The 26,557-nt window shown below is 44.6% G+C and overlaps 1 protein-coding gene across 3 annotated transcripts in view; it reads right to left on the reverse strand.

Moving 5' to 3' along the window:
- Nucleotides 1-26,557, reverse strand: part of DVL3 (dishevelled segment polarity protein 3) — a 1,476,692-nt gene that overhangs the window by 413,000 nt on the left and 1,037,135 nt on the right. For all 3 annotated transcript variants that reach the window (XM_044070196.1, XM_044070195.1, XM_044070197.1), the window contains one exon: nt 14,728-14,863. In XM_044070196.1, the coding sequence (XP_043926131.1) occupies nt 14,728-14,863 (136 nt within the window). The remainder of the gene's footprint in view (nt 1-14,727; nt 14,864-26,557) is intronic.

Genomic DNA, 26,557 nt, shown 5'->3' on the forward strand with positions numbered 1-26,557 from the left:
TTCGGTAGTAGAAATCTCTGGATCTGACCGACCGGCACTTGCAAACAGCTTCTGCTTCGAGCACCGCGCGGCAAGAAAGACTGAGGAAAATGGCGTCGGCTGATGCCTTTATACCCAACAAACAGCAGCTATGACGTCGGGTGAAGTGCGACATCAGCCGAGGCCAGACCCAGACTTTGGAATCCGGCTGACCGAAGGGCTGCCTGAGGCAGGACAACCCATATGTTAGGACTGCAGATGCATCCTTGAAGGACATCCTAGTGCTTGCAGTATTTTTCTGGCAGATAGCTGGTTTTGGATGGCCAGTAGTTTGAAACAAGTTGTCAAATAAACCTGTTTTTCTGGAGTAAGGAATGCCATCTGAGAAGTTGTGTTCAAGCTTGCTCCCAGGAATACAATCTTTTGGCTGAGTACCAGATGTGATTTCTTTTCATTGATGGTATACTCCAGAGAAGTTAGGAGTCTCTTTACAAACGTCAGGTGCTGAAGTAGAAATTCTTGACTGTCTGCCTGAATCAGGCAATCGTCCAAGTATGGGTAAATTTGAATATTTCTCTGCCTGCAGTAAGCAGTGGCTGGAGAAAGGCACTTTGTGAATACCCTGGGCGCAGTAGATAAGCCAAAGAGAAGTGCAGAGAATGGATAGTGCATAAAGCCTGCCCTGAAAAGTACAGTTTTGTACCTACCATAAATGTAGATGTTCGAGTGTTCACACTGTTGCAGTCATTACACTTGGGTTATCCTGCCATCAGGCGGTCCCGCAGTCGGCCCGAGTTCCAAAGTCTTGGTCCGGCTTCGGTTGCTGTCGCCTCTTCCCTGACGTCAGTGTGCCAGGGGTATACAAGATGCATCCAATGCCATTTTCTTCAGTTTTTCTTGCCCCAGATGTCAGGTGCCCCCACGTAGGTAGGCAATACATAATGCTAATCAAAAATATACAGTAAAAACAATACCTTCAGTTACCAGCAAATACACCCCAAAGGTTGTATAGGATAGAAAGGTATAGATAAGTCCAGCTAGTTCAGATGGGATGGAGGGAGGGTAACGTGGACTGCAGCAGTGTGAACACTCGAACATCTACATTTATGGTAGGTACAAAACTGTACTATGTTCATCGTGTTACACTGCTGCTGCAGTCATTACACTTGGGTAGAATCCCAAAGCTGAGGTTGGGTGGCTGGTCTATAAAGTGTTAGGATTGGCTATGAGGCCCTGCAGAACTGCAGTGGCAAATCCTGCTCTGGATTTAGAGTAAAGAGGCAGGTGGTAATGCTTGGTAAAGGTGTGCACTGAACTCCAAGTTGCAGCCTCCAAAATTTCCTTGGTAGGTACTCCTCTGAGAAAGGCTGTTGAAGTGGCTGTTGCCCTGGTGGACTGTGGCCTAATGTTACTTGGGACTGATTTTCCATGATGTGTGTAGCAGTACCAAATACAGTGTCCTATCCATTTGGATATAGTCTGCTTGGAGATAGCCTTGCCCTGTGATCCTGCAGCATATGCTATAAACAGTTGTTCAGTTTTCCTGAAAGCATTTGTTTTGTCCAAGTAGAAGCGTAGCTGCCTGTGCATGTCCAAAGAATGCAGAAGTTTCTCCCCTTTATTCTGGGGGGTTTGGATAAAAAAGTTGGCAAATGGATGGTTTGGTTAAGAACCACACTAGATACCACCTTTGGCATAAAGGTAGGGTTTGTCCTTAAAGAAACCCTGTCCTGATGAAAATTTATAAAAGGTTCCACTGCCATTAATGCCTGTAGCTCTGAGACTCTTCGTGCTGAAGTTACTGCCAGGAGCAGAGCTGTTTTCCATGATAAAAATTTTAGATCGGCTGTATTGGCTGGCTCAAAAGGTGGTAGGGTCAGTTTTTCCAAAACGAAATTGAGGTCCCAAGTTGGTGTTGGTGCTCTCCGGGGCGGTCTTATGTTTTTAGCCCCTCTGAGGTACTGCTTTAGCAAGGGATGACAGAATAAATAAGGATCCGTGTTGTAATGTGCTGAAATGGCAGAGGCGTGGATCTTAATTGACGAGAAGGATAAGCCTCTGTCCAGCATCTCAGTTAAGTATTGTAAAATCTGAGGAATGTTTGGAACAAGAGGGTCAAGGCTTTAAGCCTGGTTCCAGGCGCAGAATCTCTTCCATTCTTCTGAGTAAGCTTTCCTGGTGCTAGGCCTCCTGGCCTCCAAAATGACATCCATAACAGCTTTAGAGAGAGGTGTTGTCTGTTTGGCTAATGTATCTGCCATGCAGCCAGGTTTAGTGTTTTGAGCTGACCATGCAGGATCTGATTGTTTTGCTGAGTCAGAAGGTGTGGAATTTGAGGCAAAATCCATGGTGGGCCTTGAGCCAAGTTCCTTAAGATAGGGTACCAGTGCTGGCGTGGCCAGTCTGTAGCAATCAGGATCATCCCTGGTTTTTCTTGTCTGGCTTTTAGGAGTACCTCTGAAAGGAGAGGCAGTGGCGGGAAGGCATAAACTTTTAGGTTTTTCCAGCTGAACAGAAGAGCATCCACTTTCCATGCTTGTTTGTGATAAGTCCTTGTGCAACATTTTTGTAGTTGACAATTCAGTGGGGAGGCAAAAAGATCTATGTCTGGGCATCCCCACTTTTGCGTTACCATGCTGAAGATTTGTGGATTCAATTTCCATTTGTGAGGGTCCATGATATTTCTGATTAGATAGTCTGCCAGAGTATTTTTCTTTCCTGGCAGGAAATGTGCTTGCAGGTGAATGTGATACGTTAGAGCTGTGTTCCACAAGGTCATGGCTTGCCTGCATAGGGGATAAGAATGAGTGCCCCCTTGCTTATGTACCACATTACTGTGGTGTTGCCTTGTCTTTAGTAGTAATTGACCTGGATGTAGAAGGTCCTTGAAAGCTGTTAGGGCATTTTGAACAGCCAACATCTCTTTTTGATTGATGTGAAGATGCATCTAGTCTGTGATCCACTTGCCCTGAATGCATTTTCCTGCCATGTGTGCTCCCCAGGCGTAATCCGAAGCATCTGTTGTTAGTGATTGCCTGGCTGTGGGTTGGGTAAAAGGCCCTTGTTTAGGTGACATGCCTGTGCCCACCATCGAAACTTCTGTTGTAGGTAGGTCTGAATACACCCTCCGAAGCCGATGCCTGTACTGCGGCTCCAGACTCATCCAAGGTAGAGACATCCGCAGGTTCCATAGTTGAAGAAGCATCTCGCGGCATATCGGACTCCGAATGGGTCTCAGTAGAGGCCTGCGAATCTGTAGAAGCAGGTAACGGGCTGCGAAAGCACCTTACTGAGTACCGGCAGACTGGCAACTAGCTTAACGGAAGCGCTGTCGGCAGTTTTGGACCTATACGGTCTGTCTCTGTCTTTATCTTTACGTTTTTTTCGGAAGGTTGGTAGTCAGATGGCTTACCGATGCCATTTCGGAATACGGAGAATGAGAGTGAAAGAATTTAGAGATAAAAATAGCCCGACGACGAATAGTTCGGGTGTTGAACAAGGTACAAAACCGACAGCGAGGGATGTCATGGTCTGGGCCTAAACAGGTGACGCAGTAAGAATGAAAATCTCTGTGAGGTATTTGCTTTCAACAGGCAAACTTTTTTCTGACATCGGTTAGAGCGAGAAAAAAAGGATCCCCAACAGCATACTTAGCTTTAGATGACTTCAGGCTTGAAACTCGAAAAATGAAAATTTCAGGTAGCTGCCGACCAGCACGTGCGAACTGCTTCTGCTTCGGGCTCCTCCCACGCGGCACGAAAAGCTGATGTAATGGCGTTGGCTGCATGTTTTATACCGCTGACGACCTGACATCATGGATGAGGCGACAGCATCCGATGCAGAAATCCCAAGACTCTGGTATTTGCGCTGACTGAGGGCTATTTGCAGGCAGATAACCCAAGTGTGATGATGGGAGATCGCAGATATACCCCAGGGATTACCTCAGTGTCACTGCTCAACAGAGGCACAGCAAAATAATGGGTATAGTTCCCCATACTAAAGGGGTGGCGTAAGCCACAAAACTATGGGCTAGGCTTGTAAATGCCCTCGGGCAGATAGCCTAGTATGAACCTATGAACCTATGCAACAGTGAAACACGAAGAACACCCAACATTGCCATGGACAATAGGGAGTCACCAGCAAGATTCTTGGTTTGTCTTGTTGAATTTTCAGCAGGACTTTCTGAATAAGTGTAAGGGGGGAAATGCATACAGGAATTTCCCCTTCCAGGACATTGAAAGAGCGTCAACTCTCGATGTCTGACAATGGGGTTCTCTGGCACAGAACTTTGGAAGTTGCTTGTTCAGAAGGGAGGCAAACAAGTCTACCCATAGAATACCCCACTTGTGGACAGTGGCCACAAACACATCCTTGCAAAGCATCCATTCGTGGGCCTGTGCTCTGGACCTGCTTAGAGTGTCTGCCACAGCACTCTGACTGGAAGGGATGCAGACTGCCTGGAGGGAGACATCTAATAGGTGTGCTAGATCCCAGGCCTGTATGGCTAGTCTGCACAGGATACAGGATCTTGTCCCCCCCTGTATGCTGATATATCACAATACTGTCACATTGTCTGTGTGCATACACAGCCTTCCTGGTCTGAGCAGGGATTGGAAGGTCTGAAGGGTGAGGATTAGTACCTTCATTTTCTTGATATTCATGTGGTCCCTTCCTCTGGGAGGGAGTTCACTGTTCTTGTACTGTGTGATGGTCCAGGGCTACTCCCCAGCCCGTGTCCGATGCATCCGTGTACAGTAATTGAGTAGGTGGAAGTGGGTGAATGGGGAGGCCTGGGTTTAGAGACATCTGTGTCATGCACCACTGGAGTTCCTTCTTGAGACAGGGTAGAAGAGGAATTTGGTATTCCAGAAAGTGGACATGTTGAGACCACAATGACTTGAGGCACCATTGGAATTTCCTCATGGGTAGTCTTGCCAAAGGAAGCACAGGGATGGTGCAAGCCATCAACCCCAACGTCTTCAGGAACAGTCCTGGCAGACAGTCTTTGTAGGGGGAGAATCGCTGCAAAGAGCAAAGAAATCTCCTGTGCCTTGGTCGGAGGGAATGGGGACACTACCATTGTCTTGGTTTGAAATCTGCACTCGAGGAAGACATGGTCCTGGGATGGGACCAGTGATGATTTTGTGTAATTTATGGTGAAACCCAGGCTTTGTAGGATGGCAAATGTCAATTGGAGATTTTTGTTCAATTCCATTTGGGAATTGGCTTGAATCAAAAGATGGTCTAGGTAGGGGAAGATCAGGATACCTTGGAGCCTGCAAAAGGCAATCACGGGTGCTAGATACTACGTGAAGACTCCCGGGGCAGTGGAGAGTCCAAACGGCAAAGCAGAGAACTGATATAGCGACGATCCCATACAGAAGTATAGGAATTTCCTATATCTGGGATGGATGGGTATATGCAGGTAAGCATCCATGATATCTATGGAGACTAGGAATGTTTGAAGGAGGATAAGATGGAGCAAGGTTTGCAGGGTAAGCATTTTGAACGAGGGAACTATGAGAAAGTCGTTGAGGTAGGAGAGGTCCAGGATGGGTCGCCAAGGACCTTCCTTCTTGGGAACCAGGAACCATCATGAATAGAAGCCTCTTTCCTCTTGTCCTGAGGCCACAGGCTCAATAGTGCCTTGTTTGATCAGGTTTTGCAGGATTGGAGGAAAAAGAGGCTCCTGTTCTTTTGGAGGTTGGGGTATACCTCTGAAGGGAGGTACCTTGTGCCAGACCATGAAGTACCCCCTCTTGATGATGCTTAACATCCAAGAGTCATGAGTTCTGAGTTCCCAGAATGGAAGGGATTGGGTAAGGCATTGGTAAAGGTGAGGGGTGTCCTGACTTCTTGTGGAGTCATGAGGAGGAACCCGTCTGTTCAGGAAAGAGCTGCTTAGCTCGCTCAGAAGAGGAAGACGACAATGGAGGAAACTGTTGAGTTTTTCTAAGCCTCTTTTGAGGTTTAGATTGCCTGCATATTAACACTTGTTTTGCAGGGTACTTCCTGTGAAGTTTAGGCACAGTGGATACCAGAATGTGCTTAAGAACTTTTCCCTTGCACAGATTTGAAAGGTGATGCTAAAGACTTACCAAAAAAGGCAGAATTATCCAAGGGGGCATCTATTAGTTTTGCCTTAATGTCCTTGGGAAGGGGTTGAAGCCTCAACAAAGCAAGTCTTCTTAGGGCTGAAGAGGAGGCTGCAGCTCTTGGTGTTGCTTCCATAGCATCATAGCTGCACTTAATAGAATGTCTGACTACCTGAGAAGAGGTAGCAATGAGGGAGGATGCCAAGGTCTTGCTTTTAGAGTCTGGCATGTCTGAAATTAATTTTGACAGGAGTTCCAGATTATATCTGGTCATATAAGTCTGGTAGTTCAGAGCTCTGAAGGCCAGGGTGGCGGAGGTATACATTTTCTTGCCCAGTCTCTCTGTCTGTAATCCTTATCCAAAGGGAGAACTGAGGAGGAAGGAAGCAACCTAGAGGCCTTATCAGAGGCTACTAAGACCACTGAAGGTTCCGCAATTGGGGCCTTGAAGAGAAAATTACAGTCTTTAGGTACTCTGTAGTATGTCCAGCTTTTTTGGGGGCTGGAGGCTGAGAGTCCGGATGACTAGAAGTAGATGCAAAAGCATCTAAAAAGGCTGGAATAACAAGAGGAATGGCTGAAGGGGTAGGGGACCACACTTGAGGAGGTCATCATAATGTTTTTGGACCTCTGATGTCTGTGTACTGTCCCATTCGAAGTGGTTATGCATCCTGGAAATAGTTTCCCCAAAAGAAATTTCCTCCAAGGGAGATTCTATTCCATAAGAATCTTCTTCAGGGGAGGCATAATCTAAAGGTGAAGGGATTTTGGATGAATAATCCAATGGATCACTACCATCCCCAGAAAAGTACAGATGTGTACACTTATCATAAATGTAGATGCTCGAGTGCATTCACTGTTGCAGTCATTACATTTGGGTAATCTGCTGGCAGGTTGCCCTCAGTCGGCCTGATTAATAAGGTCTTGGGTCCTGCGTCGGTTGCTGTCTCTTCTTCCATGACGTCAGGTCATCAGGGTTATAAAACATGCAGCTGACACCATTACATCAGTTTTTCTTGCCCCAGATGTCAGGTGCCCCCCTAATGGGGAGCAAATAAACACAAAAACACAAAAGTATACTTCCAACTAAAAGCAAATACACCAAAAAGGCTTTTAAGCATAGCAAAGGAAATTTAGAGGTATAGCCAGAAAAAAAACTAGGGGGCTGGAAGGAGGGTAACCAGGACTGCAACAGTGAATACTCTCGAACATCTACATTTATGGTAAGTGTACACAACTGTACTATGTTCTTCGTGTTTCACTGTTGCAGTCATTACATTTGGGTAGATTCCCAAAGCTATGGTTGGGAGGAGGAGTTTATACAGCATTAGAGCCAGCTATAAGGCCCTGCAAGACAGCAGTGGCAAAGCCAGCTCTGGATTTAGAGAAAATTGGTAAATGATAATGCTTGGTGAAAGTATGTATAGAACTCCAGGTAACAGCTTCTAGGATATCCCTGGTAGGAACACCTCTGAGAAAGGCTATAGAAGTAAATGCAGCCCTGGTGGAGTGAGATCTGATCCCCAGGGGGATAGGTTTTCTATGGTGCTTATAGCAGAAATTAATGCAATGGCTTATCCATTTAGAATGGTTTGTTTTAAAATAGCCTTCCCCCTCTGCCCCTGCAGCAAATGCTACCAACAATTGCTCAGATTTTCTTCAAGATTTAGTCCAGTCCAAGTAGAATCTAAGTTGTCTGTGCACATCCAAGGAATGCAGAATATGTTCCCCTTTGTTCTGTGGATTGGGAAAGAAGGTTGGCAAGTGAATGGACTGATTAAGAGTCACACTGGAAACCACCCTGGGCATGAAGGATGGATTGGTCCCGAGAGATACCCTGTCCACATGAAAGATGATGAAAGGCTCCACTACCATAAGGGCCTGCAATTCAGATATCCTTCTAGCTGAAGTGATCGCTAAAAGGAAGGCTGTTTTCCAAGAAAGACATTTCAAGTCTGCAGTAACAGTTGGCTCGAAAGGAGGAAGAGTGAGTTTCTCCAAAACAAAGTTAAGGTCCCAGGCAGAGGTAGGAGCTTACTTGGGTGGTCTCAAGTTTTTTTGACCCTCTGAGATACTGCTTGAGCAGAGGATGAGAGAAGAGGGGTGGTTCTGTGTTATAGTGAGCTGAAATAGCTGAAGTGTGGATTTTAATGGAGGAAAAAAGACAGGCCCTTGTGAAGCATCTCAGTTAAGTATTGCAAAATCTGAGGTAAATTGGGCTCTGCTGTACTCATCCCTAAAGATTGATTCCAGGCACAGAATCTTTTCCATTTGTCAGCATAAGATTTTCTAGTACTAGGTCTCCCCGCCTCCAAGATGACATCCATCACAGGTTTGCTGAGGGATGATAAGGGTGAATTTAAGTGATTAGCCAGGCTGCAAGGGTCAATGTTGGAAGCTCAGGGTGCAGAATTTGGTTCTCCTTTTAAGGACAGCAGGGAAGAGGTCTGAGGCAGGTGCCATGGAGATATTTGCGACACTGCGCAGGAGGGGGTACCAGTGTTGGCCCGGCTACTCTGGAGCAATCAAAATCATCTTTGGTTTGTCCTGTTTGACTTTTAGTAGAACTTTGGAGAGCAGAGGCAGAGGGGGAAAGGCGTAGACTGATAGGTTTTTCCAGCTGAAGGACAGAGCATCCACTTTCCAGGCTTGTTTGTGGGGTGTCCTTGTGCAAAACTTGTCCAACTGGTAGTTCTGGGGGGAGGCAAATAGATCTATGTCTGGGCTCCCTCATTCGCTTGTCAACATGTTGAAAAATCGTGGTTCCAGTTTCCACTCGTGTGGGTCCATGAGGTTTCTGCTTAGTCCGTCTGCCAGTGTATTCAATTTTCCTGTCAGGAATTGAGCTTGTAGATGCACTTGGTAGCTCAAGGCTGTGTTCCACAATGCCATGGCTAGTCTGCAGAGGGGGTAGGAATGTGTACAACATAACCGTGGTGTTGTCCATCTTTACCATTAGTTGTCCTGGAAGAATGTAGTCCTTGAAGGCTGTCAGAGCATTCTGTACAGCTAACATTTCTTTTTAATTGATATGTAGGTGCATTTGATTTGGGTTCCATTTGCCCTAAATGCACTTCCCTGCCAGGTGAGCCCCCCATGCATAGTCTGATGTATCTGTAGTTAGGGTTTGGGCGGCAGGGGGTAGTGTGAATGGTGGTCCCTTGTTTTGGTGGCAGATTTCTGCCCACCATAGGAACTACAGGAGTAAGCAAGGTATGATAGGAATCATTGTTTCCAGGCTGTGACAATGTTGACTCCATAGACTTTTTAGATACCACTGTAGTTTCCTCATATGCAGTCTTGCATATGGAATTAGAAGAATGCAGCAGGCCATGAACCCCAAGGCTTGCAGTATTTGTCTTGCAGATAGCAGGATTTTTGTGGCCACTTGTTTGAAGTAAGTTACCAAATGAATTTGCTTCTCTGGCGTGAGGAAAGCCATCTGTGCAGGGTTATTCAAGCTTGCACCCAGGGATGTAATCTGCTGACAGGGTACCAGTTGTGATTTCTTTTCATTTATGGTGTACCCCAGACAAGTTAGAACCCTTTTTACAAACGCCAGATGATTTAGAAGTATGCACTGGTTTTCTGCCTGAATTAGACAATCATCCAGGTATGGATATATTTGAATATTTCTTTGCCTGCAAAATGCAGTGACTGGAGCCAGGCACTTTGTGAATACCCTGGGTGCAGTGGACAAGCCAAAGGGCAGTGCAGAGAACTGATGATGCAAGTAGCCTGCTTTGAAGCGGAGGTATCTTCTGCAAGATTCCCTGACTGGGATATGCAGGTATGCTTCTTTTAAATCTAGAGTTGCCAACCAGGCGCCTTTGCCTAGCATAGGAAGTAACTGGTGAAGAGTCAGCATCTTGAATTTTGGAATCTCCAGAAAGGTGTTTAGAGTAGACAGGTCCAGGATTGGACGCCATGATTTTTCTTTTCTGGGTACCAGAAATAGCCTGGAATAGAAACCTTGTCCCTTTTAATCTTCTGGTACAAGTTGAATAGCCCCCATGCTTAAGAGGGAAAGTACTTGTTTTTGAACCTCTGCCCACTGAGTTGGGGGCAGCTCTGGCCACCCATTTGGTGTTGGCAACATGTGGAAATGAAATCTGTATCCCTGGGACACTATATTTAAAACCCATCTGTCCTGGGTTATGAGCTCCCAGTTCTTTGCATGAAGAGCAATCTTTCCCCCCTAAGGAGCGTTTAAAAGATAAGTGCTTGGTAATTTTAAAAGAAAGTCATTGAAACTGTTTACCATAGGGGGGTGTCTTGCTAGTTCCAGATTTGGAAGTCGAGGGCCCCCCACTGCTTAGTTCTGAGAGTCCCCTGAGACTGAAACCTGGGGTTTTTGCTGTGTCTGGGTTTGGCTTGAGAGGATCTGGAAGGGGTTTGGAAAGGACCAATTCTTAGTAGGCCAGTGCCTACTAAATCTTGGAGGTTGCACTTGTTAAGAAATCTTTAACAGCTTGCATAGATTTAGCTTTACCTTCCATCTTTTTTAGAACTTCTTCAGCCTTACTGCCAAACAGGCGGTCCTGATTTAAAGGAGCATTCAACAATTTAGCTTTAACATGATCAGGCAAAGATTGCTCCTTAAGCCAAGCATGCCTTCTAAGCACAGACACATTAACAGCAGCCCTGCAGGAGGCCTCTAAAGAATCAAAACCACATTGCAAAGTATATTTTCCAACTTGTTCAGAAGAATGCATCAAATCCTGTAAATCTTTATTATCCACACAGTCAGGAATCAACATAATTTTCTGTTTAGGCAGTCCAATAATATGCTGTTGATATTTTAACATATGAAAGTGGCAGTTTAAAGCTCTGATTGCCAAGGTTGCAGAAGTATAAACCTTTTTACCCCATCTATCCAGCACCCTGTAGTCTCTATCAGAAGGGCTAGGATTTTTAGCAGTAGAAGCATTAATGCCCTTGGGTCCCTGAGAAATGTTTTCTGGATCTGCAACAGGATTTTTGAAAAGAAACTTGTGGGACTCGGGAACCTTGTAGTATCTGCCAGGTTTACTAGGAGCTGGAGGCAGGGAATCAGGAGTCAAACTGGATTCTGAGAACACATCAACAATGTCTAGTACAGGAGGTACAGCCAAAGGCTATGCTGATATAGAAGAAGGAAATCCCTAAGCCTCTTTTTTGAATCAGAAAATTCCTGGCTTTCCCAGTGGAAATGCTCCCTTAAAGTATGTAAAGTTTCCCCAAAAGAAAAATCCTCAGGAGGGGAAGCAGAGGGAATGGAATCCTCTGCATCAGAATCCTCATAAGTAGGTATGGACAAATCCAGGTCATTAGAAGAGTCAGAAGAAACAGAATCCTGATCAGAAGATTCATAATCAAGCTCAGCCCTAGGCCTTTTAGGGGGGGGGGGGTTCACTACCCCTGATTAGTGTAATTAGATCTTCAGCCATTTTTATCATTTGTTTTTTAGGCATAGGGGCCTGAACATGTGGCCTGGGCGTCGGCTTTTTAGACATGGATCGAGATTTAGGCCTTAGTAAAGAAGGCAGTGTCGATTTAATATGCAAGTCTCTAGGCCTGAATACACCCTCAGAAGTCGGTGCCTGCACAGTGGCTCCGGACCCATCCAAGGTAGAGACATCCGCGGGTTCCATAGGTGAAGCATCTCGCGGCATAATGGACTCCGAATGGGTCTCAGTAGAGCCCTGCGAATCAGAAGTAGCGGGTATCAGGGGCTGCGAAAGCGCCTCACTGAGTACCGGCGAACTGGCGACTGGCTTAGGAGAAGCATCGTCTGCAGTTTTGGACCTTGGCGGCCTGTCTCTGTCTTTATCTTTGTGTTTTTTTCGAAATCCTGGGAGTCTGATGGCTAACCGATGACATTTCTGGATAATTAAACCGAAATATTTAGAGGCAAAAATGTACCGACAATGGATAGTGCGTTGATTAAATAAGGCACAAAACCGACAGCAAGGTACTTCGCGGTCAGGGTCTAGGGAAGGAATACAGTATGAATTAAAATCTTTATGAGGTATTTGCTTTCCCCAAGTAATGCAACTATTAACTTGTACTGACATCGGTAAGGAGCAAGAAAAAGTTTCCCCAACAGGGTAATTAGCTTTAAGTTGAAGACTTTGGTTCTGAAACTCGAAAACGAAAATTCAGGAATCGGCCAACCGGCACTTGCCAACTGCTTCTGCTTCGGGCACTGCATGGCAAGAAAGACTGATGTAATGGTGTCGGCTGCATGTTTTATACCCCTGACGACCTGACGTTATGGAAGAATGGACAGCAACCGACGCAGGACCCAAGACTTTGTTAATCAGGCTGACTGAGGGCAACCTGCCAGCAGATTACCCAAATGTAATGACTGCAACAGTGAAACATGAAGAACATCTGAATCTTCCTCAGAAGTGGTTTGAGGCTGAAGCCTTTTCTTTGGGGAGGTATGCCAGACAGGAGAAGAAGCAACGTGACCAGAAGAAGGCCTAAGTGCCACAAAGCCCTAAACAGGCCCTGTATGAAATTTTGCCATTCCTTCTGAGAGTAGGGAGAGGGGGACAACACATGCTTGTTTTTTTGCTTATTCTTTGCTGCAGTATCCGTGTGATGCAAAGGAGGAGGGCCAAAGGCCTACATTGTACAAGGTCCGAGTTGACATCCTCCCTAAAAATAACTTGGTTAACCTCTCTTGGACCTTTGGACACAATAAGCCTGGGCTCCCCCTGGACATCGGTAGACAATGTCTTAGTAGCCTCTCTGGACATGCATACATCTGGTACCAAGGCAACCTGCGAAACAGGTTTGGTCTGAAGTTCCAGATCCATGGTGGCACGTGTCTCCGAGCTCTCATGTGCTTTGGGAGAGACATCCATATCGAGAAGCACAGCTTCGGCTTCTGGCCTATGTTTTTTGGCCTTATGCTTAAGCAGGCTCGGTCGTCGGTTCAGAGGAGGATTCCATCATGCTCTTGGCTAAAAGCTTAAGATACTAGTTTTCTAGGTAGATCACGAGGGAGGATAACCAATTTGGTGGGTTTTAGGTACAAAAGACTGACAAATGGAGCGGTTTTGTGGTCATGCTGAGGTCCGAGGCAAAAGAGGCACTGAAAATGACTATCCTTATGTGGAATCTGTCTTCCACAGTCACACTTCCGTTTCCTGGATGACAATAACCTCAATGAAAGACACAACAGCAGAAAAAGACAAAAGAGTTCCCCAACAGGGCATTTATCTTAGTATTGGAAGCAATTCCAACAGCAGAGCAGCATCTGGAACTGGCGATCTGACTAGCAGGAAAGAAGTTCTGAGGGAGGTGTACGCGTACGTCAATTTTACAACCATCTGCTAGTGGCCTATGTCAGACGTATCACACACCCTAGGTAGTAGAAGACTTTGATATAGTGGCCAACGTTGGGTCGTCTTTTGGTAGCAACTCCCTTATGTCAGGAATACTGCAACAGAGGAATAGAAGGACATCTTTTCTCTCAGCCCAAATCAACAGCAACAGTGGGACTGTACAGTGACCCAGAGAAGTGCACTGGCAGAGACAGATGGATCTGGAATCTAAGTAGTACGAAGAAAGTTCCTTCTCCAAAATTAAAACTGCTCAATCTCTTTCTTGGCTGAGGCTCCTACAGCAGAGAAACTGTGAGACTCATAACAACGCAGGTTACTTCAGACCCACATGGAATCCTAGTCTGAAATCAGGAGAGGAAATTTCAAGCCTGCGCACCATAACAAGGGAAGGGGAAGACCTAGAAGTATCTTCCACTGCCCCATACTCTTCTAGTTTCTTCATTACCTTCTTCTGAGCACTGGAATCAGAAGATGATCCATGTGGTATTAGACCCTTATCTATTCCTTCTTTCCTGAAGAGTTCTAGATCCAAACTCCGTATGTATATTGTGTGGCAAGTGTAAATGTTCCACCATTGGGCAAACCACAAACAAGGCATGCTTGCCTTGAGGAGGGATTTTGTGCCCACAGTTGATGATCTGAAATCCTGAGGCCTTCTTTTCCACAACAGAGTAAACTAAATGCCTACTTACACAGGAAAAATGCCAATGGCAGGCACTAACAGCACATCAATTCAACATAAGGCAGTAACAACTGCAACAGAAGCTAAAAGGAGACACAACTGAAGAAAGCAAAACATCAATTACTAAGCTGAAAAACTCAGATAAGCAGGCCAAAACAAGATGGCTACCTGACAAGGGGCAAGTGAAGCTAGCAAATAAGCAATAAAACCTCCTAACAATGAACATCTAGTAGTTTACCCAGAAAAAGTAGGTCTAGCAAAGAATACACTGAAAACTTCATTAAACACTGAAAACAAACACTCCAAAGAGCCTACAACAGTCTCAAAATGCGAACAAATGTGGCAAATTAAAACTCTGAGAGACAGGGTACTGCAGTACATCATGGGAGCAGTGGAAAAAGTTTGAGCCTGGAAAGTTCAGTAGGTGACAAGTGACTACTACCTCATATAAATCAGTTCTACTGTTGAAATGTATGGACTGGACCATGTAAGCTCTGGTATTCGTTCATAAAATTCAAGGACTTTAATACTAGAGTCTCAAACCCTCACTCAGTAACGAAATGAACCTTCAGATACATTCAGTTTCTACCAATTGCTCAAACAGACTAAATTTCCTCTCATAAAAACTTCTTACCTGCTGGCAGAATCATCCTCCTCAGAGTCACAGAAGCTGGTGGTTTCCAACTCACTGCTCATTATTGTGGAAGAGCTGTCATAGCCACCTCGGTGGTGCGGTCGTTCCAACTTGGCTGTCCCATTTACTCGAGGAACTGCAAAAGTTTGTACAGGGAAGGAATTAAATAAAGGTACTCATTTTCCAAAAATATAGCTGTCAAATAAAGAGAAGGGAGGCAAATTTGAGAGGAAAAACAATATTCATACTGCTAGCTGAATCCAGATAACTGTAGCTAAATTACAGGTGTCCAGCTGTACTTTTCTGATGACGCCTGCAAGAAAGCAGGCCCCTGCAGATGGATTTCCATAGCTTCTTAATGCTCATTTTTAAGTTGTTTCATAATGTGGAAGTGATGTCACTCCCATAACAGCACATGCTGATGCACTGAGTAGTCGCACATAAGCATAGGACGAGAACAAGCATCAGAAGACAACGGTTATCAAGTAATAAACATTCAGCATGTACACAGTAATATTTTTTTAGCATGGTGTATGCAATACAGTCATACATTTCCCCCTCTTATGAACCTCTTCCTTTCATAATAGTGACAACTTATACAGCAATTATACACACAAAAGGCAGTTCAGAAATTACTATCAAATCTGTGAACCCCTGTTAAACTAAATCAACATAACAAATGTCAATTAACATACATGTTCCCATGATTCACAGTCCTATAAAGTGATGCCATATGCCACATGAACAGAGCTCTACAGGTCTTTAAGGTCATCTCACTTTGCAAGGCGGTGCCAGACTTGGCATGGCTGGCCACACATATTACAGAAATAAGAAGTTTCCTCATCTGTGGCCACAACATAAATCCTAAAATAGGTTATTCTATGTGCAATTTAGGAACATAGCAAAATACAGTTGTGTACCTACCATAAATGTAGATGTTCGAGTGTATTCACTGTTGCAGTCATTACATTTGGGTTATCCTGCTGGCAGGCTACCCGCTGTCAGCCCGAGTTCCAAAGTCTTGGTCCGGCGTCGGTTGCTGCCGCTTCTTCCCTGACATCAGTGCACCAGAGTATAAAAGATGCAACTGACGCCATTTTCTTCAGTTTTTCTTGCCCCAGATGTCAGGTGCCCCCAAACAGGAAAGGCTGGAAATAATTATGTCAAAAAACATCCATGTACCAAAATAACATTTCCTTCATCTACAAGCAAATACATCACATAGGTTGTAGAGAGTTGAGAAGTACAGAAAGGATCCAGCAATGAAAAAGGGAGATGGTGGGTGGGTAACCTGGACTGCAACAGTGAATACACTCGAACATCTACATTTATGGTAGGTACACAACTGTACTATGTTCGTGTTTCACTGTTGCAGTCATTACACTTGGGTTGAATCCCAAAGCTGAGGTCAGGTGGCTGGGCCTAAATAGGATTAGAAGAGGCTACCAGGCCCTGCAGAACTGCAGCGGCAAAGCCTGCTCTGGATTTAGAGTAGAGAGGTAAGTGGTAGTGCTTAGTGAAAGTGTGCACTGAACTCCAGGTTGCAGCTTCTAAAATGTCTTTGGTTGGTACTCCTCTGAGAAAGGCTGCTGAAGTGGCTGCTGCTCTGGTAGAATGTGGCCTTATGCCCTTAGGCACTGATTGTCATGTATTGCATAGCAGAAGCGAATTGTGTCCTATCCATTTTGAAATGGTCTGCTTTGAGTTAGGCTTTCCTTGTGATCCTGCAGCATAAGCTACAAACAGTTGCTCAGTTTTTCTGAAAGCTTTTGTTTTGTCCAAGTAGAATCGTAGCTGTCTGTGTATATCCAAAGTGTGCAGAAGTCCCTCCCCTGTATTCTAGGGATTTGGATAGAAAGTTGGCAAATGAATGGTTTGGTTAAGAGCCACACTGGAAACCACCTTTGGCATAAATGTTGGGTTTGTCCTTAGAGAAACCCTGTCCTGATGAAAAATGATAAAAGGTTCCACTGCCATTATGAGACTTCTTGCTGAAGTTATTGCTAGGAGCAGAGCAGTTTTCCATGATAAGAATTTTATATCAGCTGTGTTGGCTGGCTCAAAAGGAGGCAGTGTGAGCTTTTCTAATACAAAATTGAGGTCCCAAGTAGGTATTGGTGCTCTCCTTGGGGGTCTTATGTCTCTTGCCCCTCTGAGGTACTGTCTTAGCAGTGGATGTGAAAAAATAGGAGGTTCCGTATTGTAATGAGCTGAAATGGCAGAGGCATGGATTTTAATAGATGAAAAGGATAGGCCTTTGTCCAGCATCTCAGTTAGGTATTGTAAAATCTGAGGTATATTTGGAACAAGTGGTTCGAGTCCTTGTGCCTGGTTCCAAGCACAGAATCTCTTCCATTTTTCTGCATAAGATTTCCTAGTGCTGGGCCTCCTGGCTTCTAAAATGACATCCATAACAGCTTTAGAGAGAGGTGTGGTCTGAGTGGCTATATTATCTGCCATGCAGCCAGATTTAAAGTTCTGAGTTGACCGTGTAGAATCTGATTGTTTTGTTGAGTCAGAAGATGAGGAATCTGACGTAAAGGCCAGGGTGGGCCTCGAGACAAGCTCTTTAGGATTGGGTACCAGTGCTGGCGTGGCCAGTCTGGGGCAATTAGGATCATTTTTGGCTTCTCTTGTCTGACTTTTATGAGTACCTTGGGAAGAAGAGGCAGTGGAGGGAAGGCATAAACTGTCAAGGTTTCCCAGCTGAATGAAAGAGCATCCACTTTCCATGTTTGTGAGTGAGAAGTTCTTGTGCAGAATTTCTGTAGTTGGCAGTTGTGAGGGGAGGCAAAAAGATCTATGTCCGGGCGTCCCCATTTCCTTGTTATCATGCTGAAGACCTGTGGATTTAGTTTCCATTCGTGTAAATCCATGAGATTTCTGCTTAGTTCGTCTGCCAATGTATTTTTCTTTCCTGGCAGGAATTGTGCCTGCAGATGTACTTGATAGGCCAGTGCTGTGCTCCACAGAGTCATGGCTTGCCTGCAGAGGGGGTAGGAATGTGTGTCCCCTTGCTTGTTTATGTACTACATAACTGTGGTGTTGTCCGTCTTTAGCAATAGTTGTCCTGGATGTAGTAAATCCTTGAAGGCTGTCGGGGCATTCTGTACAGCTAGCATCTCTTTTTGATTGATGTGAAGATGCATTTGTTCCTTGGGCCACGTGCCCTGAATACATTTTCCTGCCATGTGTGCCCCCAGGCGTAATCTGATGCATCCGTTGTTATTGTCTGCCTGGCTGTGGGTAAGGTGAAGGGCTGTCCCTTGTTGTGGTAACAGGCCCTGGACCACCATCAAAACTCCTGTTGTAGACAGGGAATTATAGTCACTATTGTTTCCAGGCTGTGGCAATGTTGAGTCCAAACACTTTTTAGATACCACTGTAGTTTCCTCATATGCAGTCTTGCATATGGAATTAGTAGAATGCAGGAAGCCATGAAGCCCAGGGCCTGCAGAATTTTTCTTGCAGGGAGCTGGGTCTTTGTTGCCATCATTTGAAAGTAATGAGTCAGTTTCCTTTGTTTCTCTGGCATGAGATAAGCCATCTGGGCAGGTGTATTTAAGCTTGCACCCAGGAATATCTCTTGAGAGGGCACTAGTTTTGATTTATTTTCGTTTACTGTGTACCCTAGGCAAATTAATAATCTTTTTACAAACGCCAGATGCTTTAGTAGAATGTCCTTGCTCTCTGCTTGAATGAGGCAGTCCAAGTAGGGATATACCTGAATTCCTCTTTGTCTGCAAAATGTGATTACTGGTGCCAGGCATTTTGTGAAGACCCTGGGCGCAGTAGATAAGCCAAAGGGCAGTGCAGAGAATTGGTAATGCATTGAGCCAGCTATGAATCTGAGGTATCTTCTGCAAGATTGTCTGATTGGGACATGCAGGTATGCCTCCGTGAGGTCCAAAGCAACTAGCCAAGCCTTCTTGCCCAGCATGGGTAGAAGTTGCTGCAGTATTAACATCTTGAATTTTGGAACATCCGAAAAAGTATTTAGGATTGACAAGTCCAGTATTGGTCTCCAGGCTTTGTCCTTTCTGGGAACCAGGAAGTCTCTTGAGAAAAATCCTTGTCCCTGTTCTTAATGTGGCATTCTTTGAATAGCTCCCATGTCCATGAGAGCAGCAATTTCCTTTTGTGCCTCTGCCCTTTGGTTTTGTGGCAGGTCTGGCATACCTTTTGATTTTGGAAGGGTGTGAAAGTGGAACCTGTAGCCCTGAGAAACTATATTCAGTACCCATTTGGCCTGGGTAATTATGTGCCAATTTTGTGCGAAAAGTGCTAGCTTTCCCCTAGGGGTGCTGCCAATAGGTAAGTGCTTGGTCTTTTTAGAGGAAAGTCATTGGGACTGTTTCCTATAAGGTTGCGATTTGTCTTCTCCTCCTTTGGAGGCAGAAGCACCCCATTGTTTAGGTCTGTAGGAGCCTTGGGGCTGAGATCTGCCTCTTGGGCATCTATATCTGCCTTTTTGTGGCCTGTCTGACACCTGAAAGGACCAATTTTTTAAAAGCCAGTTTCTACTAAACCTAGGTGGTTGAACCTGTAAGAAATCCTTTACTGTCTGCATAGATTTTGCTTTATCATCCATTTTCTTTAACACCTCTTCTGCCTTAACACCAAAGTATCATGCTGTAATGGAGCATCCAATAATTTTACTTTAACATGTTCAGGTAAACTTTGTTCTTTTAACCAAGCATGCCTTCGAATGACAGAGCCTGTAACTGTGGCTTTGTAAGAAGCCTCTAATGAATCAAAACCACATTGCAGAATATGTTTTCCCACCTGTTCAGCTACATGCAATAATTCCTGCATTTCCTTATTGTCAGGAATCTCTGAATTTGTAAGCATTTTCTGTTTTAACAAAGACATGAGGTACTGTTGATATTTAAGCATGTGAAACTGGCAGTTTAAAGCCCTTACAGCTAAAGTAGCAGAGGTGTAAACCCCCCCCCCCCATCTATCCAGTGCTCTAGAATCCCTATCAGAGGGAACAGGGTTTTTAGCAGTGGAAGCCTCAACCCCTTTGGGACCCCGAGAAATCGTTTCAGGGTCAGCAGCAGGGTTCTTATAAAGAAATTTATGAGAGTCAGGGACCCTGTAATACCTGTCTGGCTTGACTGGTGCAGGGGGTAAAGAATCAGGAGACAGACTGGATTCAGAGAAAACATCATCAACTATATCAAGCGCAGGGGGGATAGCCAAGGGTCTGTGTTGAGGCAGTAAAAGAAAATCTCTGAGCCTTTTCTTGGATTCTGAATAATCCTGGCTCTCCCAGTGGAAATGTTCCCTCATGGTGTGCAGAGTTTCCCCAAAAGAGTAATCCTCAGGTGGAGAGGCTGAAGGTATAGATTCTTCAGCATCAGAGTCCTCATAGGTAGGAAGAGAATATCCCTGATCTGAAGAGGAATCAGAGGAAACAGAAACCTGGTCAGAGGAATCATAGTCAGTGTCTTGCCTAGGCCTCTTATCAGCTGGGGGATGGGAACCCCTGATCAAAGTAATTAAGTCTTCGGCCATTTTAAGCATCTGTTTCTTTGGCATGGTTGACTGTCCAGGAGAATGCTGTACTTGTTTCTTTGTCTTTAATGGTGTCTTTGACTGAACTTTAGCTGCTGCAGAGGATTTAATAGTAAGCTGTGAAGGTCTGAAAACACCCTCAAAAGCAGATGCCTGCTCAGCGGCTCTGGACCCATCTGAGGGAATATTTTCCGTAGGCCGAATACCTTGAGTATCCAAAGGCCTAGTTGTCTTCACGTGGGAGTCGGATACGGCCTGTGGCTCTGAGGTAGCGGGTGTCAGGGGCTGCAAAAGCACCTCATTGAGAACCGGCGACTGGCCTAGAAGAGGCTTTGTCGTCTGTTTTGGACCTCTGATGCCTGTCCTTTTCCTTGTCTTTGCGTTTTTTATGAATTCCTGTCGTCGGTTGTTCTGATGGCATTATATAGTTAAACCTTCGGCCAAAGTAATGTAATGCAAAATCAAACCTGTGTTTAATAGTGCGTTTGTTGAATCTAGCACAAAACTGACAATGAGTAATGTCGTGGTCAGGGCCTAGGCAAGGAATACAGTAAGAATGAAAGTCGTTATGAGGTATTTGCTTCCCCACAAGAAATACAATTGTTAACTTTTACTGACATCGGTCTGGAGCAAAAAAACGTTTCCCCAATGGGGTACTTAGCTTTATTGAAGACTTTGGTTCTGAAACTCTATTTCAAAAATCTCAGGAGTCGGCCGACCGGCACTTGCGAACTGCTTCTGCTTCGGGCACTGCGCGGCAAGAAAGACTGGAAAAAATGGCGTTGGTTGCATCTTTTATACCCCTGGTGCACTGACATCAGGGAAGAAGCGACAGCAACCGACGCCGGACCTAGACTTTGGAACGCGGGCCGACTGCGGGTAGCCTGCCAGCAGGATAACCCAAGTGTAATGACTGCAACAGTGAAACACGATGAACTTAAAAACCTCAGCTTTGGCCGGCTAACAACTTGGTTATATTCAACTGGACGTATAAGAGAATTTAAGTACCTTTATCTGCACTTTTAAAAAAAAAAAATACAGTATTTAATTTGATTTAAACTGTGTTGAAGGAATATTAACTGAACTGGCAGTTTTTCTGCTCTTCTGCTCTTTAGTAACTTGAACAGAAGCTAGTGTTTGCTGAATTTTGTTATTTGCTAGTAATTACAGGTGTGGGGGTAGCCACATTCTTTGATTTCCTGTCCTTGCCTAGTTAAGTGGTGCATTGTGAAATCCATTCTGCTTAAAAACCTCAGCTTTGGCCGGCTAACAAGTTGGTTATATTCAACTGGACGTATAAGAGAATTTAAGTACCTTTATCTGCACTTTAAAAAAAAAAAAAAAAATACAGTATTTAATTTAATTTAAACTGTGTTGAAGGAATATTAACTGAACTGGCAGTTTTTCTGCTCTTCTGCTCTTTAGTAACTTGAACAGAAGCTAGTGTTTGCTGAATTTTGTTATTTGCTAGTAATTACAGGTGTGGGGGTAGCCACATTCTTTGATTTCCTGTCCTTGCCTAGTTAAGTGGTGCATTGTGAAATCCATTCTGCTTAAAAACCTCAGCTTTGGCCGGCTAACAACTTGGTTATATTCAACTGGACGTATAAGAGAATTTAAGTACCTTTATCTGCACTTAAAAAAAAAAAATACAGTATTTAATTTGATTTAAACTGTGTTGAAGGAATATTAACTGAACTGGCAGTTTTTCTGCTCTTCAGTTATTTCCACCCACCCTCCCTGTTTTTGTTTTGGTGTTAATCTTGGTGGCCTTGGAACTGCCCGCCCCTCAGCCTGCCTCTGGGCCCATCTCATTTGCTCACTCAACTGAGTGCAGTGAGATCATATTCTGATTTCAGGCACTCCTACTGTGTACAAAGAGAGCATCTGGGAAACAGACAAAAAAAAAATTAAGCTCATTTCCTGCCTTTCCTGTTAAGTGATATAGACTATTTGTAGGCTTCTGAGCGCCCAAGCCCTTCTGTGAATGAGGGAAGCCTTCTAGCTTGTTTTTTTTTTCTTATAACTAGCCAGTTTTCTAGTTTCAGCTCTCAAATCTGTTTCTTTGATCTCAGCACTTGTTCAGATAAAAAAAAAAAATCATCTGCTTTTACTGTACTTGTGTTTCTACCTACTTCATTTTACTTTTGCATCATCTTAAAAATACTCAATTGTATTTATTACTGCTTGGTGTAACTCATTCTAAGCCTTTTGGTTTAAACACTTGGGCTTCGGACCAGTTGTTTTGCACTGAGAGGGTTTGTGGTCTGCACTGTTGTGGCAGAACAGGTAGCTTACATCCTTCTAGGTTGGGAACTGCTGATTGAGGGCTCAGTGTCTGTTATTCTAAAAGTGTATTAATTCTGGTTTAAGCACTTGGGCTTTCAGGCCAGTTATTTTACATTAAGAGGATTCGTGGTCTGCACTCTTGTGGGAAGAGAGGCTGGACTCTGCCCTTCTGAGCTGGGAATTTCTGGTTAAAGGCTTATAGTGCATGCATATCTGAACTGCTACTTACTGAAGTTGGTGCGCCTTGTTTGCTGTGGCATAGACTGGATTCGGGCCTGCTGGATCTAGCATTGTTTGTGTAACTTGAGCACTAATCCAGACATTCTCTAAAGTATTCAATTGTATTTATTACTGCTTGGTTGTAACTTGATTAAAGTGTAGCTATCATTCTAAGTCTTTTGGATTAAGCACTTGGGCTTCAGACCAGTTGTTTTACATTAGGAAGGTTTGTGGCAAGCACTGTGGTGGCAGGACAGGTAGCTTTCATCCTTCTAAGTTGGGAACTGCTGATTGAGAGCCCAGTGTCCAAGTGTATTAGTTCTGGTTTAGACATTTGGGCTTCAGGGCCAGTTATTTTACATTAAGAAGGTTCGTGGTCTGCACTCTTGTGGGAGAAGAGGCTGGACTCTGCCCTTCTGAGCTGGGAATTTCTGGTTAAAGGTTTATAGTGCCTGAATATTTGAACTGTATCTTATTGAAATTGGTACACCTTGTTTGCTCTAGCATAGACTAGATCCAGGCCTGCTGAATCTAGCTTTGTTTATATACTTGTTGTTTGTTTGCTTGTTATTTCCCTGGAAGCTAATTCCACCTAATACGTGGCTTCTCAGCGCTTCTGTGGATCACTAGTGATATCTGCATTGCTTACTGTACTTATTTCCTTGTTTCACTTGAAAGAAAGTTACTATTTGTCGTTTTTGCATTTAGTTACTTGTAACACATTGCACTCAATTTACCTGGCACTTGCTCACTAAAGCAATTATATAAGTCAGCACTAAAAATTAAAAGCACTACACCCTCACTCCCCACTGGCCCTTGTTTTCAATTATTAAAATATTATTCTAGCATGTCCAAAGGTCAGATGTCAATTTCCTCTCCGGTCCAGCTGGTGAATCTGGGAATCTTGAGGCAATGTTATAACTGCCTCATGTACACAGACAACCCTCTCCTCCTCCCACATAACACAAATACTTGTGAGAGATGCAGCTATTTAGCCAAACTGGAGGCTGAGCTCTCTCAACTCAGGACTGGCAAGACCAGACAGGAGGAGAAGGCAACTACACACACCACAAAACCAGCCTCACATAATGCTACCACACCACTGAATCAAACACATAAACACACAAAGACATACTGGAGGCTCTGAGTAAAATTTACCTAAACAGCAGAGGCCTCCAAAGCAGACACCCAAACAACTGCTACCTCAAGACACCCCACAAGCAACACATAAACCACAAAAGCAGTGTGCAAAGCAGTCACAGCCCTTAAAGCCAAATATAACACCAAACATACTTGTCATAGGTGACTCCACAGTCAGACACACTGACGTCCCACTCACCAGGCTGAACAAGGAGAGGGTCACAGTAAGCTGCCTAGAATCCGCCACATAACACAAGCACTGGTCACTCCACGGCAAGTACAAATATGACACAGTCATTGTCCATGCTGGTGTGAATGACCTGAGGCACCTCCCTGGACTACATGAAAAGAGACATAGAGGAGCTCTCTGATTATGTAGCCCAGGCAGGTATGACCTAACCCTGAGCAGTATCCTTCCTTCACCAAGAATGATGCCACAATATAGAGACAAGATGATCAGCTTTAACAACTGGCTTAATGTCTGGTGTCATTCAAAGGGGATCCAGTGTCTGTCTGCCTGAGATGACATGCTTGACAAGCCACGCTGTCATAAGGGACGGCTTGCACCTGTCACCCTGGGATTCTGGATATTGGCTAAGGCTCTTGCCACCCCCATAGTGCCTTTTTAGGCAAGGCTCAAATTCTAAACCTACCACCCTAGAAAACAAAAATGGGAAGAAACTGAGGGTAATGCTGCTCAATGCCAGAAGTCTAAATCTCAAAATGCGAGGCCCTTCTCAGTATGGAGAACATTGATGTCTGTGCTGTAACTGAAACCTGGTTCAAGGCTCCTGAGAGCACCCCGGCACTATTAGGTTTTACCTCATATCATGCTCGCCCCAAAACCCGGACCACACCACAAAAGGAGGTGTATCCATATTCACAAAGGATACCCACACCTCCAGGTTGGTGGCACGCACCTAAGCTCGGAAACCATCCAGGTGCAACTAACCATAGGCAAAACTGCTCTACAAATTGTAGCATGCTACAGGCCACCCTCTCAAACTCAGGAACCCCACACAGCCTTCCTGAAGACACTGGAGGGTATAAATGTATCTCCAAACACCATCATATTGGGTGACTTATAGACTGGGAACATTACTCAAGCCCTAACTTTCTAGCCCAACGGTTCCTGGAGTTCATAAATTCAAATGCCATGGAACAGCTAGTCACTGTTAAATATACTAGATCTCATTATCACAAACATGGGGACAAAATGCTCCACACAGTATATCCCTCATTGGTGAGATCTGATCATAAACTAATCTCACTGGAAATCCACATCACCCCAAACAAAAAGACCACAGTGAAGAACTTCAAAGCAAACTTCACACTACTCAAGACTGGTGTGGTATCTTTCAAGGCCCCTGAGACAGTGGAAACCACAACCCAAGCTGCTGAAGCCCTTACAAATGCCTTCTATGAACACCTCCAGGACTGCATGGATCAGGCAATCCCAAATAAAACCAAAACTCTTTCAACAAAGGGCAAACATCCAGTCTGGTGGACCCCAGCCATTAACAAACTTTACAATAAGAGGAGAAAGCTATTACATGATAGAACAAAATCCATAAAAGGGAAGTCACCCCTGGTCATTATTAGTAAAAAAATATGAGCACTCATAAAATCAACTAAGGCCAATTTTGAGAGAAAAATTGCCATGGATTCAAAGGACAATCATAAGGCCTTTTTCAGCTATGTTAGGAACCTGGGTGGAAACTCCCAGATATGCTCAGAATTAGTCCAAAATGATACAAAAATCACTGAACATACTGGCAGACAGGTTCAGTGCAAACTTCACCCCCCTCTACCCCGCTAAAGGAGAGATAACTATCCCAGCGGAGTGTAGCCTCCCAGACATCTCAAATGCTGCTCTCTCTAAAGCTAAAAACACAGCATCAATGGGACCGGATGGTGTCCCCGGCTGTGAAATGAGGAATTAAACCGGCAGCTGTTTAATCTCAGCCTTACCACAGGATCAACTGTGGTCCCACTCCACAAAAACGGACCCTGGTAATAACAAGTCTAGTCTGCAAAGCTATGGAGAGGATCATAATGGAGCTCATAAACAAAGATATAGGGGACTTGCAGACATTGGACCCTACCCAGTTTGGCTTCATCAAGGGAAGATCATGCCTTTTGAACTTAAACAGTCACCAAGGCCATTGATGAGGAAAGGCAGTCCATACAACCTACCTTGACCTTGCAAACACAATGCCCCACTCGGGTATTGTAGAAAAACTTACCAGCTTAAATGTAAACTCAAATGTCACAAGATGGGTTGCAAACTGGCTTAAGGACAGAACCCACAGGGTTAGAGTTGCTGGTGCTATGTCAGACTCTCACAAGTGGTGTCCCACAGGGCAGTACAGGCCAACATGGGAGGACTTTATTGATAAAGTTTGCAGACGACTGCAATGGAAAGTGCATCGGACACGGATATCCTTCAGAAGGGACTCACAGAAACAGATAGCTGGTGCCAGAGCCAAAACACAAGGTAACCCCAAGCTACCATATAGGTGGCAATCCACTAAGCACAGAAGAGGTTATCAGGGACCTGGGGACCCAGGTTGACAGTGGCCTTTCTTTGACACTCACGTTGCTAAAGTGGTTAGAAAGACCTTCTACATTGCCCACCTGATCATGAAGGGATTCACATCCA

Source organism: Protopterus annectens, chromosome 4.part1 (assembly GCF_019279795.1).
Source record: "Protopterus annectens isolate FY-2018-M chromosome 4.part1, PAN1.0, whole genome shotgun sequence".
Classification (NCBI taxonomy): Eukaryota; Metazoa; Chordata; order Ceratodontiformes; family Protopteridae; genus Protopterus; species Protopterus annectens.